Source organism: Bison bison, unplaced genomic scaffold, assembly GCF_000754665.1.
Source record: "Bison bison bison isolate TAMUID 2011002044 unplaced genomic scaffold, Bison_UMD1.0 scf7180017864519, whole genome shotgun sequence".
Lineage (NCBI taxonomy): Eukaryota > Metazoa > Chordata > Mammalia > Artiodactyla > Bovidae > Bison > Bison bison.
This window is the reverse complement of record NW_011495072.1, coordinates 20,427,413-20,447,383: the sequence shown is the minus strand read 5'-3', so window position 1 is coordinate 20,447,383 and position 19,971 is coordinate 20,427,413. Positions and strand designations below refer to the sequence as shown.

The following is a 19,971-nucleotide window of genomic DNA, read 5'->3' as shown; positions in this document are numbered from 1 at the left end:
GATGACAGGTTCTAGGTGAGTGATCACACCATTATGATTATCTTGGTCATGAAGATCTTTTTGGTACAGTTCTTCTGTGTATTCTTGCCACCTCGTCTTAATATCTTCTGCTTCTGTTAGGTCCATACTATTTCTGTCCTTTATTGAGCCCATCTTTGCATGAAATGTTCCCTTGGTATCTCTGATTTTCTTGAAGAGATCTCTAGTCTTTCCCATTCTGTTGTTTTCCTCTATTTCTTTGCACTGATTGCTGAGGAAGGCTTTCTTATCTCTTCTTGCTATTCTTTGGAACTCTGCATTCAGATGCTTGTATCTTTTCTTTTCTCCTTTGCTTTTCACTTCTCTTCTTTTCACAGTTATTTGTAAGGCCTCCTCAGACAGCCATTTTGCTTTTTTCCATTTCTTTTCCTTCGGGATGGTCTTGATCCCTGTCTCCTGTACAATGTCATGAACCTCTGTCCATAGTTCATCAGGCACTCTGTCTATCAGATCTATTCCCTTAAATCTATTTCTCACTTCCACTGTATGACCATAAGGGATTTGATTTAGGTCATACCTGAATGGTCTAGTGGGTTTCCCTACTTTCTTCAATTTAAGTCCGAATTTGGCAATAAGGAGTTCATGATCTGAGCCACAGTCAGCTCCCGGTCTTGTTTTTGCTGACTGTATAGAGCTTCTCCATCTTTGACTGCAAAGAATATAATCAATCTGATTTCGGTGTTGACCATCTGGTGATGTCCAGGTGTAGAGTCTTCTCTTGTGTTGTTGGAAGAGGGTGTTTGCTATGACCAGTGTGTTGTCTTGGCAAAATTCTATTAGTCTTTGCCCTGCTTCATTCCATATTCCAAGGCCAAATTTGCCTGTTACTCCAGGTGTTTCTTGACTTCTTACTTTTGCATTCCAGTCCCCTATAATGAAAAGGACATCTTTTATGGGTGTTAGTTCTAAAAGGTCTTGTAGGTCTTCATAGAACCGTTCAACTTCAGCTTCTTCAGCGTTACTGGTTTGGGCATAGGTTTGGATTACCGTGATATTGAATGGTTTGCCTTGGAAACGAACAGAAATCATTCTGTCATTTTTGAGATTGCATCCAAGTACTGCATTTCAGACTCTTATTGACCATGATGGCTACTCCATTTCTTCTAAGGGATTCCTGCCCGCAGTAGTAGATACAATGGTCATCTGAGTTAAATTCATCCATTCCAGTTCATTTTAGTTTGCTGATTCCTAGAATGTTGACGTTCACTCTTGCCATCTCCTATTTGACCACTTCCAATTTGCCTTGATTCATGGACCTAACATTCCAGGTTCCTATGCAATATTACTCTTTACAGCGTTGGACCTTGCTTCTATCACCAGTCACATCCACAACTGGGTATTGTTTTTGCTTTGGCTCCATCCCTTCATTCTTTCTGGAGTTATTTCTCCACTGATCTCCAGTAGCATATTAGGCACTTACCGACCTGGGGAGTTCCTCTTTCAGAATCCTATCATTTTGCCTTTTCATACTGTTCATGGGGTTCTCTCAATTAAACTCTTTCTCTTGGACCTACCATCTTCATTACATATATTACATAGCTTGAAAGCCACTAATTTCAATGCTGAAGCGTGGACTGTAGCACAACACCAGTGTCAAGTGTAATATATAATAGGTGAGTGTTGCTAAGTCACTTCAGTCACGTCTGACTCTTTGCAATTCTATGGACTGTAGACTGCCAGGCTCCTCTGTTCATGGGATTTTCCAGGCAAGAATGCTGGAGTGTGTTGCCATTCCCTCCTCCAGGGGATCTTCCCTACCCAGGGATTGAGCCTGTGTCTCTTATGTCTCCTGCACTGGCAGATTCTTTACCAGTAGCACCACCTGGAAAGCCCAGTAGAATAGGTAACTGCTTTCCAAGCTGTAGTGTATAAAAAATTCAAAAGGATGCAAGCCACGTATTTACACAATGGCTTTCTTGCAAAGTCACTTCTGGAAGTTAATCATCCTAAGAGTTTGTACATAAATCAGAAGTACTTGTTTTGAAATCTAACAAAAAATAATAAATATTTAAAATACCGTTAACAAGTCTTCAAATAGAAAAATTATCTCCAAAATCATTGCAGATGGTGACTGCAGCCATGAAATTAAAAGAAGCTTGCGCCTTGAAAGAAAAGCTATGACCAACCTAGACAGCATATTAAAAAGCAGAGATATTACTTTGCCAACAAAGGTCTGTCTCGTCAAAGCTATGGTTTTTCCAGTAGTCATGTATGGATGTGAGAGTTGGACTATAAAGAAAGCTGAGCACCGAAGAATTGATGCTTTTGAACTGTGGTGTTGGAGAAGACTCTTGAGAGTCCTTTGGACTGAAAGGAGATCAAACCAGTCATTCCTAAAGGAAATCAGTCCTGAATATTCATTGGAAGGACTGATGCTGAAGCTCAACACTTTGGGCACCTGATGCGAAGAACTGACTCATTTGAAAAGACCCTGATGCTGGGAAAGATTGAAGGCAGGAGGAGAACGGGACGACAGAGGATGAGATGGTTGGATGGCGTCACCAATTCAATGATCATGAGTTTGAGCAAGCTCCAGCAGTTGGTGATGGATCGGGAAGCCTGGCACATGCTGCAGTCCATGGGGTTGCAAAGAGTCGCACACTACCGTGCGACTGAACTGAACTGAGCAAGTCTTGAAACATAGAAATATCTGTAGACAAGTTTATACACTAAGAAACCTGTTAACATATTACTCCTCAAAAATTATCAGTATATATTAAAGCTTTTCCTAGAAAAATTATAATTTCATAATGCTGAAGCAACTTCCCCCCAAATAAATGGCACTATTCCTTTACATTACTGTTATTATTACCTTTCACGGGTTCGGTTCTGTCTTTGCCTATGAACACTGGAGGCTTTGATATTGGAATAGGAATAGTTCTGTCTTTTGGTTTTGGTGAAGGTGGCATAATTTCAGCTTTTGGTGAAGGAGGTAGTATAGCTCCTGTTTGCTTTTCCAGATAGTTGAGAATATCTTCTTTAAGTATTCTGCCATCTTTTCCTGAGCCAATAACTTCACTCAGCTTAATCTAAAAAAAAGGATACCTTTTTAATGCTAAAAATAAAACTACCTAAAAATGAATAAATCCATCATATGGTCTCTAAGTGGAATTAAATGAGCTGAAGGTAAAGTATCTCTGACCAATAAATTAGTATAAGGAAATAACACTTTCTTTATCCTAACAGAACACTATAAACTATAACATTTTCATCATCTCAATAGAATACTAGAAACTACAGCTACACTGGTCATTTGTTACTTTTCTACATACTGTTCATTTACCCATGTAGTAACAATGTAATATCTACATTGTATATAGCTACTTTTGAAAATATATTTTTAAACAACTATTTCTAAATGTCTTGCATAATTCTTATTGGATTTTTTTTTTTTCCTTTTCCTGATGACTACATAAGAAGAACTGAGCATTTAAAGGAGAGTTAAACACTGTAACAAATGCAGACCAATGTTTCTGACCCTGGCTACCAGTATACACACAATGACTAAAATAATCATCCAATAAAAGCTCTCTATAACAGCTACACTCTGCTATATTTAAAATGGATAATCAACGAAGACCTAATACATAGCTCAGAGAACTCTGCTCAATGATATGTGGAAGCCTAGATGGGAGGGAGTTTGGGGGAGAATGAATACATGTATATGTGTGGCTGACTCTCTGCTGTCCACCTATATCTACCATAACATCATTAATTGGCCATACTCCAATATAAAATAAAAAGTTTAATTTAAAACAAAAAAGTATGTCAATTAGTTTTTTCCTGATGGGTCTTTTAGAAAGATCAGTACAAAACATTGAAATGAACTTTACTGAGGCATATTTGGAATGTGACTTCCTCAGCCCAAGTTAAGGATCAACACCTAAGTTTTATTAAGGTATTCCACAGAATAAAAATAGATGATGTAATTCCACTTTCTACTAGTTACTCATGATACTTTTTGGAAACATTTATGATCTGGCTTTATTTAATCACTTCCTATGTTTGGTTACAGAGATAAAATATTTTCACTAAATTGAATTCTACATAAAAAGACATATAAGCTTGGATGATACCCTCCTGCATAGTGTATATTAATCTCTCAAGGCTACGTCCTGCTTTATTTATATTAGTGTTTCTCTAAGAATGATTTCAAAAGAATAAAGGACTTTATCACATCAAACATTTAGTTTATAAAAAGTAAACCCTAAGAATTTAAATAATTTTTAGGTAATTACAAACTCTGAGTGCCACTGGTTTTAAACTCTATTTATTAATATGCCAATGTCAAAAAAAGGCGGGGGGGAGAAGAGTTGTTTTGTAATAATAAATCTGCTATATAATTTCTAGTAATTATACAAATGCCCTAATTATATATATATATATATATATATATCTTTAGAAAGACACAGGAAAGCAACATCATACATTTCTATAGGTAGTCCTTCTATATAATTTTTTAAAATGGTAAAATGTTTATGGCTTTCAAAGCAATATAGAAGATCATTATTTCATCTAATACCTTAACAATCTAGTATTCCATAATACTATTTCTATTTCTCTATTTCAACAAATCATCTTCATATCTCAACACATTTAATGGCTAATAAATTTTCATTAAAGGTAGAGAACATAATTTTCCTAAGCATTTCCCTGATTTTGACCACATATGTGCCTTCTAGTTTCTGGCTATACAGAACACTTGGAAGAATATATCCTAGATGACCTTCCCCAGTGGTAGGATAACTAGCTGAAGAGATATGAACATTTTAATGACTCTTACTACATATTCCCAAAATGTAGACATTTTTTCCCACTGTAACTAAACTACTTCTCTCAAAAAGAGACAAAAACCCTGCACTGTGGGGCATAGTGGAAAGAACTCAGGCTTTGGGACCAGAAAGATCTGTGCTCACATCCCCAGTTGAGCTATTTATTTGATTGTAGGCAACCCAATCAACTTCTCTTCCCTTTCTCATCTCATCAGAGAGAGGATAATCCAAACCAGCTTGCAGGGATACTGTGAGGATTAGTTGTAACGTTATGTATGCTGTCTGGCTAAGAAGTGCTCAAACGATAGAGGCAACCATTGTTGAGGCAGTATTAATAATTGAGAGCACTGGTTTTAGAGTCATGGAGATTCACTTTGGAATCCTAGTTCTACTATTGTGTTAGCTATGTGACCTTGGACCAGTTATTTGACCTCTCCAAGTCTTATAAAAGTCTGTTATTTCACAGAGTTGTGAAGATTAAAAACAAGATGACATATGAATTATTAGCACAATGCCTAGGAGCCATCTTGCTTTGAAGATTAAGCATCAGTGACTGGCAAGTAAGAAGGAACACAAAAGACCAGCCTCCATGACTGAAGTCAATACTATGGTGTTTTCCATCTCCCTGGGATCCAGCAGACCCTTGAGACCATAACCGTGCCTGGACCATTTCCCATCCCTTCCCTGCACTGCTTCCTTTCTTCCTAGTAAAGATGATCACTCTTTCAATTAATCAATCACATGTTCCCAAACCCCTGTCTCAAGCTATGCTTCTAGGGTATCTGATCTATGACTCTAGTATTTATAAGTATTCAATAATCAGTAGCCCTGACTTTTATTAGGCTCTCAGAAAAAACAAAAAACCCACACTTCTCACTTAATATGAATAATAAGTTCACAATTTTCTTCTCATTTCTCATAAAGACTAACCTTTTAGTAACTTGAGCTGTGTTTTCTTTAATCCCAACTTGAACCAACTCATTATGGAATATCTGGGCAATTCTTCATAGATATACATGGAGACCTTCTATGTGATCTCACACTTAAATATTAAGAAAACTTACATTGTTTTCCATTGCAAGGCGACGAACTGCAGGAGTCGCCAGTGTTTTCTGGCCCTTTATCTCTTGGTGTGTGTGTTCATCATGGGACACAGCAGGGGTTTCAACAACATCTTCTTCTGAATCTGGAAACAAGGTAAAATATTACTGTTTAGTAGAAAATATTAAAACAACAAGCTTGTTGTTCAGTCCTTAAGTTGTGTCCGACCCTTTGCAACCCCATGGACTGCAGCATGCCAGCATGTCCTTCACTATCTCCCTGAGTTTGCTCAAACTCATGTCCATCAAGTCAGTGATGCCATTCAGCATCTCATCCTCTGTTGCCCCCTTCTCCTTTTGTCCTCAATCTTTCCGAACTTCAGGGTCTTTTCCAATGAGTCAGTTCTTCATGTCAGGAAGCCAAAGTATTAGAGCTTCAGCTTTAGCATCAGTCCTTCCAATGAACGTTCAGGATTGATTTCCTTATTGACTGGTTGGATCTCCTTGCAGTCCAAGGGACTCTCAAGAGTCTTCTCCAACACCACGGTTAAAAAGCATCAATTCTTGAGCACTCAGCCTTCTTTATGGTCCATCTCTCACATCCATACATGACTACTGGAAAAACCATGGCTTTGACTAGACAGACCTTTGTCGGCAAAGCGACATCTCTGCTTTTTAATATGCTGTTTAAGTTTGTCACAGCTTTTCTTATAAAGAGCAAGCATCTTTTAATTTCATGGCTGCAGTCACCACCTGCAGTGATTTTGGAGCTTAGTGTCTTATAATATACAAATAAATTTCATTTAAAATATATAGTCAAAAAGTATGATAGATGAGCTACTTCAGAATGGAAAAGCACAACTTTAAAATAGAAAAACAAATAAGGGTACTAGAGTGAGTGAGAGGGGTGTACTAGTACCAGGTACTGTTTAATGACTATGATTATCTTCTACTTACATCACTTCTGTTAAAATTATGTAGCAGCTACAAGTTAAAAAATGAGTTTCTTTCATAAATTTTAAAACATGTAAACATTTTCTTAATACATTTCTCACATTCATATATATGTACACTATATATACATTTGTATATATACAAACATATGTATATATAGCATGAATTAAGAATCAAATGTGAGGTAAATTACATGAATCATGTAAAATCTGTGAGAATCTTAAATGCTTTCCTAAGATAATTCAGCATTTAAATTTTTTTCTCTGCTTTGAATGCAACAAAGAATGCTTGGAAGGTTTTATTTTCATGGCTAATACTAATTTGGTAGTTTTGTTCTCTGCTAATACTAATTTGGTAGTTTTATTCTCTAACTCTAGAGTAGTGATATAAGAAAAATAATCTTGGGCTATTAGCATTCATTTTTGCAACCAAAAAAGCTTCTGAGAGCATTTAATTGTCAAGGTTGGATGCTAGCAAATCAATACTGAGTACAGCAGAATCTCTGTGGGAATAAGGAAATTAGAGACAGTCTCTGAACATCAGCAGGCAACTGAGTTATCTTTGACATTAAATTCTAAGCAAATAAATTTCCACTGCTGCAACTGTGGAAAGACATTCTATTCATTCACCCCCCTCACTAATCTATGAACTGGCCCAGTGGAGCTCTCAAAGTTCCCCATATGGGTAAGGAAGAGAAAAAAGAAACAAACAAAAGCTTTGTATTGAACGTGAAGGGTAGTAGAAAATGTGACGGTTGGAGTTCAGGACATACTGCCCCAAAATATGCCACTCTGGTGTACTGATTATTTTGAGCTGCATGCAATTGGAAAACATCAAACGCAAGGAGAGGTTAACTGAACTCTCATTTACCTGAAGACATCCAAAAGGAACTCAAGTGCCATAAGCTCCCTCCCCAGAAGACAGTCTGAGTTCTAGAGAAGATTGACTCTTATCACAGAAGTGAAGTGAAGTGAAGTGAAGTGGTGCAGTCATGTCCAACTCTTTGCGACCCCATGGGCTGTAGCCCACCAGGCTCCTCAGTCCACGGGATTTTCCAGGCGTGGATACTGGAGTGGGTAATTCGTAACACAGACAGACAAACTTTTGTCACAAACTATCATCAGTCAGTCAGTCCAGTCGGTCAGCTGTGTCTTGCTCTTTGCGGCCCCATGGACTGCAGCATGCCGGGCTTCCTTGTCCATCACCAACTCCTGGAGTTTACTCAAACTCATGTCCATCGAGTCAGTGATGCCATCCAACCATGATCAAACTATCACACCTCCCACATTTTCCATGAAGAGCCCATTTATCTTTCCTAAAAATGGTTTACTCTCCCTTAAGAGGCTTCCTTCCCTCCTACTCTTTTACTTTAAAACACTGTATTGTCCTGGCAAACATCTTTAATACTATAAACTCTATACGACACCTAACGTGTTGTTACCGCAGAATGTACGAACAGACACATTGTTAGAAATGTAGTGCCAGTGTTCTAGGTGCAGAATGGAACTGATATTCCATCTCTGCAAACAATTTTCAGTGTAATAAAGTGGTTTGGAACATGGGTTTTAGAATTAAACAGAGTTGGGATCAAATCATAGCTCTACCAATTACCAGCCATGTGGCCATGGGCAACTTAAACCTCCATGTATCTCAATGTTGCATGTGTCAACTGTGGATAATGATCTGTATGGTTTAATGAGTTTACATAAATATAGCACATAAGCACAGAGAAAGCATTCAATCAATGATAGATGTTCAAGTTAAAGGGTGAATGCAATATAATGGCAGAAGTGAAGAAGTAAACTGAAGTTGCTCAGTTGTGTCCAACTCTTAGCGACCCCACGGACTGCAGCCTACCAGGCTCCTCCATCCATGGGATTTTCCAGGCAAGAGTACTGGAGTGGGGTTGCCACTGCTTTAAGAAAGAGCAAAATACATAGGATTTTAAAAAATAAAACTAATGAGTCCCATTAAATGAATTGTTTTGAAAAGTTTGGGTTCAAAATGTTTTAGTTGTTTAGAGAAGTGAGGAGTAATCTTACCTTTTAAAATAGAGGTTAGAGAAAGTCAAGTTAGCTATAAGGAGAACTCACAGCAATAGTCTAAAAATTGAGTTTATAGTAGACAGCACACTGAGGCATGAATCAGCTTTGATATAATCTTGATAATATTAAGTAACTAAATCATCAATTTGTAATTGTAAAGAGTATATGCTTTTTAAATATCACAGATACAAGTTGGCATAAGTGAGTCTGGTGAGGTCTCTTCAAGTAGAGGTCTGTCTACAGCCAAAGCACTCATAAATAGGACTTGGAGGTCACAAATACATTTTTCCTTATCAAAATTATCATGATACCCCAATCTTAAAAAGCAGGTTGAAACACTATGTTACAAAAGATAGTACCATAGAATATTATTTAAACAAGCATTAAGACAGGATTTTGTGTCCAATATTACTACTAAGATTTCTACTCTTGATCCCTTGCACTCTAGATGCAATTATTTTCTTTACTTGAAAAATGTACAAAGTAGATGTTATACTCCTAAAAAACTTTTCATTAGGTAATTTTCTTACTCATAGTATAACTGGTTTTCTCGGCACTAGAACAAGGAATAATACAAACAAATTCAGTATTACTATAATTTTTTTTTTTTTTTGGCTGTGCTGGGTTCTAGCTGTGGCATGTGGGATCTAGTTCCCCAAACAGGGAGTAAACTTGGGCCCCCTGCATTGGGAGCATGAAGTGTTAGCCATTGGACCACTAGGGAATGAATACCTTACTATAAATTCTTGTTTAAGACAAGGTACATGAGATATTTAGAAACCTTTTCCATTTCCATAATTTAAAAAGAGGCATATATAAATTTCTTAAAAAACAATCCACTATTCTATAGGCTCGCTTATTTGATATACAGGATTATGCTTCATAGTTATTCTTACAATAAAAGATTTAATACAAATTATAAAAAATATAAATATAAAAGCAAAAAGGTACCCACAGAAAATAAAACTAGCATGCAAGACAATTACTCAGAATGCACTATGAATAGCAAATGAAATAGTTAGCAATGATCATTTTTCTATAAGGAAAATTACCAGATAATTTTTACTCTTGCAATCTATCCAATCCTGTTAAGTTTTTATAAATAACACATTGCACATACAAAAAATATAAAATTTGTTGAGTGTTGAAATACATATATATCCATAACCATCACTGCAATCAAGTCACTGGATGTATTTATCACCCCTCAGAGTTTCCTTGTATTCCTTAGTAATTCTTCCTTCTCAAACCTTCCCGCCTCTCCTTAGTAATTCTTCCTTCTCAAACCTTCCCGCCTCCCTACTCTATCAGCAGGCAACCACTAATTGGTTTGCTGTCATTATAGATTAGTCTGGATTTTCTAAAATTTTATTAATCTCCAAAATATATAAGCAACTCATGCAGCTCAATATAAAAAAACAACCCAATCAAGAAATGGGCAGAAAGACCTAAACAGATATTTCTCCAAAGACACACAGATGGCCAACAAACACATGTAAAGATGCTCAACATCACTCGTTATTAGAGAAATGCAAATCAAAACTACAACGAGATATCACCTCATACCGGTTAGAATGGCCATCATCAAAAAAATCTATAAACAATAAATGCTGGAGAGGATGTGGAGAAAAGAGAATCCTCTTGCGTTGTTGGTGGGAATGTAAATTGATATAATCACTATGGAGAACAATATAGAGGTTTCTTATTAATTAAAATTAAAACTACCATATGACCCGGAAATCCCACTACTGGGCATATACCATAATTCAAAAAGACACACGTCTCCCAGCATTCATTGCAACACTATTTACAACAGCCTGGACATGGAAGCAGCCTAAATGTCTATCAACAGATGAATGGATAAACAAGATGTGGTACATATATATAATGGAATAATATTATTCAGTCATAAAAAGGATCAAACTTGGGTAATTCGTAGTGATGTGGATGAACCTACAGTTTGTCATACAGACTGAATAGGTCAGAAAGAGAAAAATAAATACCATATGTTAATGCATACGTATGGAATTTAGAAAAATGGTACTGATGAACCTATTTGCAGGGCAGGAATCTAGATGCAGACGTAGAGAGCAGACTTGTGGACACAGGGGAGGAAGGAGAAGGACAGATGAATCCAGAAGCTACTATTGATATATGTATACACTACCCTGTGTAAAATAGCTAGCCAGTGCGAAGCTACTATATGGCACAAGGAACTCAGCTTGGTAATCTGTGATGATGACCTAAAGGGGAAGGATGGGGGTGGAGGGATGGGTGGGAGGGGATATATGTCCACATATAGCTAATTTACTTCATGGTATAGCAGAAACTAACACAACGTTGTAAAGCAATTATACTCCAATTAAAAACTAAATTAATATACATAGAATCATATAGCATGTTCTTTTTATTTCTGGTTTCTTTGACTCAGAATAATTTTTCAAGATTCATCCATGTCATACAGGAAATTAATTTCTGTAAAAAAGTTATTTAGAAAAACATACCCCTCGCCTGAAAAAGTTTTTGATTTTATAATTTGCTATATCAAGACTTACTAAGTTGGATTTCACTGGGGATACCAAAAGAAACTTTAAAAATAAAAGCAAACAATAAAATCCCCCTCAAATCCCAATTGCTCACTTGTTCATACACAGTCATCCCTGGGAATCCACAGGCTCTAGATTCATGGATTCAACCAACTGTTGATTGAAAATATACAGAAAAAAATTCCAGACAGTTCCAAATAGCAAATCTGAATTTGCTGAATGCCAGCAACTATTTACATAGTATTTACACTGTATTAGGCATTACAAGTAATCTAGAGATGATTTAAAATATAGGCTATATGCAAATACTATAGCATTTCATATAAGGGAGATGGGCATCTGCAGGTTTTGGTATCCGTTTGTGTGCGTATGTGTCTTGAACCAATCCTTTGCAAATACCAAGAGACTACTATAATCTGCTTTTGTGAATGGCCGAGATAGATACCTAACCTGGTCTACAGCACCTGATTGGTTATTCTAACTTACTGACATCCACAGTAATGTTTAGCATCTTTGCTTGTTTCAGTTTATATCAAGAATATAATTCTTTCCTTTTAAGGTCTTAACTGAATGATTAAAAAAAAAACCTATATCTATTATCTTGTTGACGCATCAAAATAATTCTGTACTTATTTCAGGTAATTAAAAAAATTATTTGCTTATTTCTGGCTGTGTTGGGTCTTCACTGCTATGCAGGCTTTTCTCTAGTTGCAGCAACCAGGAGCTACTCCCTAGTTGCGGTGTGCGGGTTTCTCATTGCAGGGGCTTCTCTTGTTGCTGAGCACAGGCTCAACAGCTGTGGTGCATGAGGCTAGTTGCTCCGCAGCATGTGGGATCTTCCCAGATCAGGGATTGAATCCGTGTCTCCTGCATTGGCAGGAGGATTCTTTACCGCTGAGACAACAGGGAAGCCCCTATTTCAGGTAATTTTTAAAGATAAAGTCTTTCTTGTTTTTAATATTCCTAAATCGTGCCTTTCAATAGAAATCTGAAATCAAGACAATAGGAAACACCCCTAGAACCCAGATCATGGTCTTTTATGCATTGCACATTAAAAGAACAAGAGCTCCTAAAGGAAGAGATGATTCCAGGTCTAGGCAGGAAAAGTACAAGATGATGCCAAAAGCAAGGAAGTTTTTGAAAATTAACAGGGTCGTGTTAAAAGAACACACAGCAACCACCTTGAAATGGTCACCACTATTAATAATTAGAAGTCAAATAAATAATAAGAAAGCTTCAAGAAGTTTTGGATGCAACATGTTATAGTGAAAAATATTCTGGACAAAAACTCAGGACATCTGAGTTCTAAATTTGGCTTTATGACTGCCATGGGCAAATCACCCAACACTGAACTTCTTAAACTGGATTACCTCATGAATAAGAACAAATAAAACATTAAGCGTGAAACATTTTATAAACTGTGAAGTGTGCCTATGACATTAGTTATATTATTGTACAGACTGAAGGACTAAGAGTCAGCCAACCACTGTAGTTAAGACTCCTTCTAAACTTCCCAACTTCACTATACTGAAAGGGCTTCATCTCAGCACTTCCAGAGAGATTGCTGGCTTAGGTTTGCATCACAGAATTATGGTCCCCCCTGCCCCTCCTCCACATCAAAGCTTCCTAGATGACAAAACCTTGGTATATCACACCAATGCCAAACGGAACTTCTGATGTAGAGGGTCAGCTATTTGTTAGCATAGCGACAGCGCACAGCTTTAATTTTCCTATAACATTCTCATAATGAATTCCCTTTTGTCAGAACACCTAATGATTATAAGTTCCATGGCTGCTGCTGCTTCTGAGTGCTAGTTTCTTTGCTTCCCACTCTGGTTTTCCCTCTTTTCTACTTCTCTTTAAAAATTTGGCTTTCATAACCACCACCAATGAGAATGTGTTTTGGTTTCATATCAGTGGCAAACAGAGCAACCCCATCATGTGAGATTTAATCTTTGCACATTCCAATTTTTATTAGTGACCAGTGTTCAAAGTTTGAATCTTTCATTCCCAAGAGAGTTTCTTGCTTCTTTGAACATAAGGTTTCCAGAAGGCAGACCTCCAGATAAATAAAGTATTACTATACATGCTTTTTTTTGGAGAAGGCGATGGCAGCCCACTCCAGTACTCTTGCCTGGAAAATCCCATGGACGGAGGAGCCTAGTAGGCTGCAGTCTGTGGGGTCGCGAAGAGTCGGACACGACTGAGCGACTTCACTTTCACTTTTCACTTTCATGCACTGGAGAAGGAAATGGCAACCCACTCCAGTGTTCTTGCCTGGAGAATCCCAGGGATGGGGGAGCCTGGTGGGCTGCCGTCTATGGGGTCGCATAGAGTTGGACATGAGTGAAGCGACTTAGCATATATGTTTTTATATCTAGTAATACTGATGCTTACTCCTTAGAAGGAAAACTATGACAAACCTAGACAGCATATTGAAAAGCAGAGACATCACTTTGCCAACAAAGGTGTGGATAGTCAAAGCTATGGTTTTTCCAGTAGTCATGTATGGATGTGAGTTGGACCATAAAGAAGGCTGAGTGCCAAAGAATTGATGCTTTTGAATTGTGGTGCTGGAGAAGACTCTTGAGAGTCCTCTGCACTGCAAGGAGATCAAACCAGTCAATCCTAAAGGAAATCAACTCCGAATATTCATTGGAAGGACTGAAGCTGAAGCTGAAACTCCCAATACTTTGGCCACCTGATGCAAAGAGCCAACTCATTTGAAAAGACCCTGATGCTGGGAAAGATTGAAGGCAAAAGGAGAAGGAAGTGGCAGAGGATAAGACGGTTAGATAGCATCACTGATTCAATGGACATGAATCTGAGCAAACTCCAGGAGGTGGTGAAAGGCAAGGAAGCCATGCCTGCTGCAGTCCATGGGGTTGCAAAGAGTTGGACACAACTTAGCTACTGAACAACAACAACAAATACATGTTTTTAACATGGTAACTGGTCAAACGATAATCATGTATCACAGAATACCTTTCTATTTTCCTTATCTCAGTTCTAAACCCTCAAATCAAATCCTGTAAATTATTCAAGGGAAACTCCACTTTGAACTGGTAACCAATGACAAAAGAAGATAGATAAACATATACATATATATACAGTACCTTTTAAAGCTTCCGTTTCTATGTCTACTAATGGCTTTCCCACATAGGCAGTATCATCTAGATTATAATACAGTTTTTTAATGACTCCATCATAACGACTAGTGATAGTAACAGAAGCTTTATCACTTTGAACTTCACAGATGCTATCAAACTGAGACACTGTATCTCCTTCTTTTACATACCTAAAAGAAAAAGCCATAAGACACTTTTACATGAACCATAGTACAGATCATCTGAAACAATAAAAATGCTACACTGAATTAGATGAGTATCCATGGAGCCCAGTATTGAGTCCCAAATGATACACTGAAGGATGTTTCAGAAGAGACTACAATGGCTTTCAGAGGTTCTTTGATGCTTCTTTAAGAAGTATAAATTTTTAAAAAACAATGAAATATTTGTAGTTTATAATCCAAAAATTTAATTAATGTATCAGGTTTTTCTGCCTCACCCATTTCTTGGATGAAATATGAAAAATGTATTTTAAAAGTGTTATTTTCTTTTATTGTCTCAGCCTTCATCACATTTTAAGGGATACCTATTATTTCTAGAATTAAATTTTAAAAACTGATGTCCTCAATATACATTTACTATACTTTTATAAATTGTAGTTTGAGTTCTTTGTCTTTATCTCTAACATGGCTAATTAATTTCAGAGTCAGCCTCTTCTGACCTGAGATCCATCACTCTTTCCTTGATCCCACAATGCCACAGAGACACAATTGCAAGGTACATTTCTGTGATTATGGTTCTCTCCTAACCTACAGAGCAATTATAATGAAAACTACAAGGAAAGAATGTTTAGGTATCTAAACGAGGTTCTTAAAAGGATCTTTAACAGTATAAAATTGTGGGAGACAATCTATTGACTCACCTTAACTGCTAGTTCTTGAAACCTTTGAAAATTAGTTCAGTACTCGGAGGTGTTTCTGTTTTTCCAGAAAGGGAAAGAAAGAAAAGGGGTAGAAGGATGCCTAAGTAGAGGTCTTTTTAATTTTTGTTTCAAGCCTCTTTCTTTTTTACTTTTTTTTAAAACCTTTGAAACAGTATTCTTTGATTCATGTCTTTTGTTTTAATATTTTATAAAAATATAGGCAAACTCTCAGGTAATGGTGAGTCAAATGTACTTGCATTCTTGCTGAAATCATTTTTAACAAACACAGCTTAGACTACATAACGATTTTAAAACAGTTTGGAAAGAAGCTCTAAGTTCATTCATTAACAGCTTTTCAAAACACATGGTCATATCAACTTAGCATCTTTTAGAGACTAATTTATCTATTTTTAGCTGAAGTGAAGAGTAGGCAGTGAAAAAAAAACTTAAAAAGAGGAAAAAACAAACCTTAATAAATTACACTGAATAAAATGCCCTGATGTATGATGAACTGTGCCACCAGTATATTGGCAACATAAACTAGATTTACCTTAAAGCTTAAAAAATATATATTTTATGTTATAAAGAAAGGTATTTCAATTTAAATAGATTGCTATTTATTTGTACTCAAATTACTTTTATACTTACTTAAAAAAATTTCAGAATAACTTACCATTCTTTAACAGTTACTTCTCTAATACCTTCTCCAATGTCTGAGAGTTTGAACTGAACAATCTGTCCCTGGAGAGCTTCCAAAACAAATAAGAAATGATGGTCATTAAATACATAATGTACTGCTAATAGACAGATGCTTTAACATCTAAAATTAGAAAATATTCTCAAACAGAGGCAGAAACTATTCTATTTCGTAGATTCAAAACAGCATTTTATAATGTTTAAAAGCATAACCATCATTCATAACCATCAAAGATTTATATAAATTACTCAGTGACAAAGACCTGTTGATACTGCCAAAGAATTATCATTTTCCAATTTCCAAAATAATGTTGTTTTACAAGAGTATAGAAGGCCGTTCCAACAAATGAGATTTTGCACTAATAGCAATGAACAAAAAATAGAACTGGATATTGTACAAAGGGAGATTCAGCTGGATTTCCTTGCTTTATGTTATGAAACTATAATAAACATTAATGACCCGCTCTTAAAATCTCTTGTCTTCATATAACTCTTCTCACTCCCAGTGCCTAAAAATCAGGCAGATCCATATTAGAAGACTTGGGAAATTCTTAATCTGCCCAAATAATGTTCTGCCAGCTTATTAAATTTTAGTTTTCTATGTCATCTTTCCATTTTTTTTTTAAACTCCTTTTTGAAGTTCTACATCCTTTTTACGACACATAGATGCCAATGATACTTTATGGTAATTATTCCCAAGACAGACATTATTTCTGGTCAACAGAAAGTGTGTATGGATCCTCTCGCTTTTCTAAATTAATGAATAGCTCTGAAGTGACTGAAGAATGCTCCTCTCTCTTTTTCTTTGTTCAGTCGCTCAGTCATGTTCAAATCTTTAGGACCCCATGGACTGAAGCATGCCAGGCTTCCCTATCCTTCACTATCTTCTAGAATTTGGTCAAACTCATGTCTATCGAGTCGGTGATGCCATCCAACCATCTCGTCCTCTTCTCCTCCTGCCCTCAATCTTTCCCAGCATCAGGGTCCTTTCCAATGATTAGAATACTATTAAACAAAATTGCTTATAAAACACATGTTAAGGTAGGAAACTTTTCTTTAAGAAATATGAGATTAGTACTTAAGAAATACAAAAATATTTTGATAAGAATGGCCTTTTGTTTCCATTCCAGTAAGTTGTGTTCTCACAGCCTGCTGCTCATAGTATAAATGTGAACCCTTTTGAAAAACAGTTTTGGCATTAAGTATCAAAAACCTGAAAAAAAAACACAAAAACTCTGTATCTTTGATTCCATAAGTAATTTTAAGATTTTTTTCCCCTGAAGAAATAGAGAGGTACACAAAGATTTCTGCTCAGGAATAGTTATCATGGAGTTACATAAGAACTGGAAACTAACTGAAGTAACCAAAAAATGACAAGTAATTATACCATGGCACCTCTACAAAAAGCAATATTATGTAAGGAACAGCTTGTGCAAGGGCATGGAAATATGATAACGTAGAGCATGGTCAGGGAATGACAAACGGTTCTGTACAGCTGATGATAGGATACGTGGCAAGAAATAAGCCCAGGCTTAAGACTTTGTGTGCCATGAGGAAGTGGGGTGTTTGGAATTTATCCTAGAGGTAATCAGGAAAGTGAAAATGCAAGTTGCTTAGTCATGTCCAGCTCTTTGTGATCCCATGGACTATACCCATGGACTACACAGTCCATGGAATTCTCCAGGCCACAATACTGCAGTGGGTAGCCTTTCCCTTCTCCAGGGGATCTTCCCAACCCAGGGATCGAACCCAGGTCTCCCGCATTGCAGGCGGATTCTTTACCAGCTGAGCCACAAGCGAAGCCCAAGAATACTGGAGTGGGTAGCCTATCCCTTTTCCAAAGGATCTTCCCAACCCAGGAATCAAACCAAGGTCTCCTGTGGTGCAGGAGGATTCTTTACCAACTGAGCTATCAGGAAAGCCCAGGTAATCAGGAATCAGTGGTAAATAAATATGGTCTTAAATTCTTTTGAAGCTGTTCCCCAAAACGGTAAAGTTTACTTTACCACTACTTAAATCTATGCTGGCCCATAACTTGTTCTGACCAATAGAATATAGCAGAAGTAAAGTGTGAGTTCTGAAATTACAAGCCTCCCTATGACCTCTCAGACTCCCCCTTCTTCCTCCTGGAATGTGTCTTGAAATCCCCATATAAGGAAGCTGGTCTAGGTTACTGGAGGATGAGAGATGCTAAGTGGAGGAGAAAAAAGAGATGCCCCAGCCAAAACACAGCACCAACTGTCAGACATATGAATAAGACCACCTTGAACCTTCTAACCCAGAAGACCTTGTAGCTGAATCTAGTCACACTAGTGAGCCCAGGTGAAACCAGCAGAGGAACTGCACACCCAACCAACCCCCAAGGTGCTAAGGAACAATAAATCATTGTTCCTGTAAGCCACTAAGTTGTGGGGAAGGTTATTATTTAGCAATAATTAGCTGATAGGGAGTCTCAACTACAGTTTCACATCTGTAACTTTGTATCTACAATTTCAGAGAAAAATATCCTTGGCAGGGGTGTGATAGAAAAGGTTGGGAAGGGGTGCAGAGAAAACAGGAGGTTATTGTAGATAAGAAATTGAAGTATAGAATTTAACATATTTATATATTTTCAAAGCTGTCTGAAAAGGAGAAGACAGGTTTAAAAAATATACAAGATATAATATCACTAGATCTTTGTAGTCAACTCAATGTGAGACAAGAATCAGGATGGCTCCAGGTTTCTAGCTTAATTGTTTACTGCGTTAGGGAATAATAGGAAGAGGATATATCCTAAGTATGTACAGCAATGCCCTTGGCACATAGTAGGTGATCAATCAGTTATCTGTGTTGAATGGCTGTACTCTCACAACAAAACAAAGTTGTATAATACTATGATTACTCTGTTTCCAGATGATTAAACAGACAAATTAAGTAATTTGCTTATGGTCACATAGCTAGCACCTGGTAGACCAAAGAATCCAAAGCCTGGGTCCCTTCACTGTTCACCCAAAACTATCACAACATTGTTAATTGGCTATATTCCCCAATACAAATTGTTTTTGGTGTTAAAAATAAATCAAATTAAAAATAAATAAATAAATAAACCCAAAGCTTGTGTTTAGAGACTAGAGTAAGAAGTTGGAGTTTCTGCTTGAATTGCCTTTATTTTCTCTGAGAAGAGAAAAGATCAACTTTTAAAAATAGAAATCTTCTTCTTAATGGTGAAGATATGGTTTACATATTTTCGGGTGCTGTGGACAATGACATACACAAGGAATAGGAGGACTAATTTATATCAGGGGTTAGATTCCGCTGAAATCCTTTTTTCTCCCCCCATCACCAGCACAGACTAAGGCACCAAGTATCGGTCAAAAGCTTAATGATGGAACAAAGGTCTAGGGGTCACCAGGGTTCTAAATAGAACCCTGAACAGAACAGCAGAAAAAAAATGTTTTTTTTCCTCCTTTTGCCATATCTAATACTTAAAGTCTCAAGTTCTTTGCAAGAGTAGAAAAAGTTGAAGAAAGGTAATTAAGTGGTGGAAGCCAGAGAACTTCCTCTTGAGGAGCACCTCACATTGCTTTCATCACGCTATCTTAACATGACAGATTGAATGCCTCAGAGAACAAAAATAATAATACAGTGAGTAGAAGGACATAGTCCACTAAATCAACAACTTAAGTCATATCAGTGCTGACTATTGCATTTAGGTAAGTCATATGATAAAGAACAGAGGACCCAAGAGAACACTTAGATGTTAAACACAGAGAACACATTCACAGCATTATAGAGACCCAGTATTAAGGGAAAGTATGTGAAAGGGGAATGGGAGGTGGGGGTGCAAAAAAAAAAAAAAAAAAAAAGAAAATGAGAATTGGATAGATGTGTGGAGAGCAAGGAGGGCCAG

General features: G+C 36.9%; 1 protein-coding gene across 1 annotated transcript in view; it reads right to left on the bottom strand.

The window, feature by feature from the left end:
- The window catches only part of DBT (dihydrolipoamide branched chain transacylase E2), a 39,943-nt gene that overhangs the window by 12,597 nt on the left and 7,375 nt on the right, over positions 1–19,971 (bottom strand). The window contains exons 3-6 of the mRNA XM_010830984.1: positions 16,060–16,135; positions 14,513–14,694; positions 5,876–5,997; positions 2,852–3,068 (exon numbers count right to left, since the gene is read on the bottom strand). Of these exons, the coding sequence (XP_010829286.1) occupies positions 2,852–3,068; positions 5,876–5,997; positions 14,513–14,694; positions 16,060–16,135 (597 nt within the window). The remainder of the gene's footprint in view (positions 1–2,851; positions 3,069–5,875; positions 5,998–14,512; positions 14,695–16,059; positions 16,136–19,971) is intronic.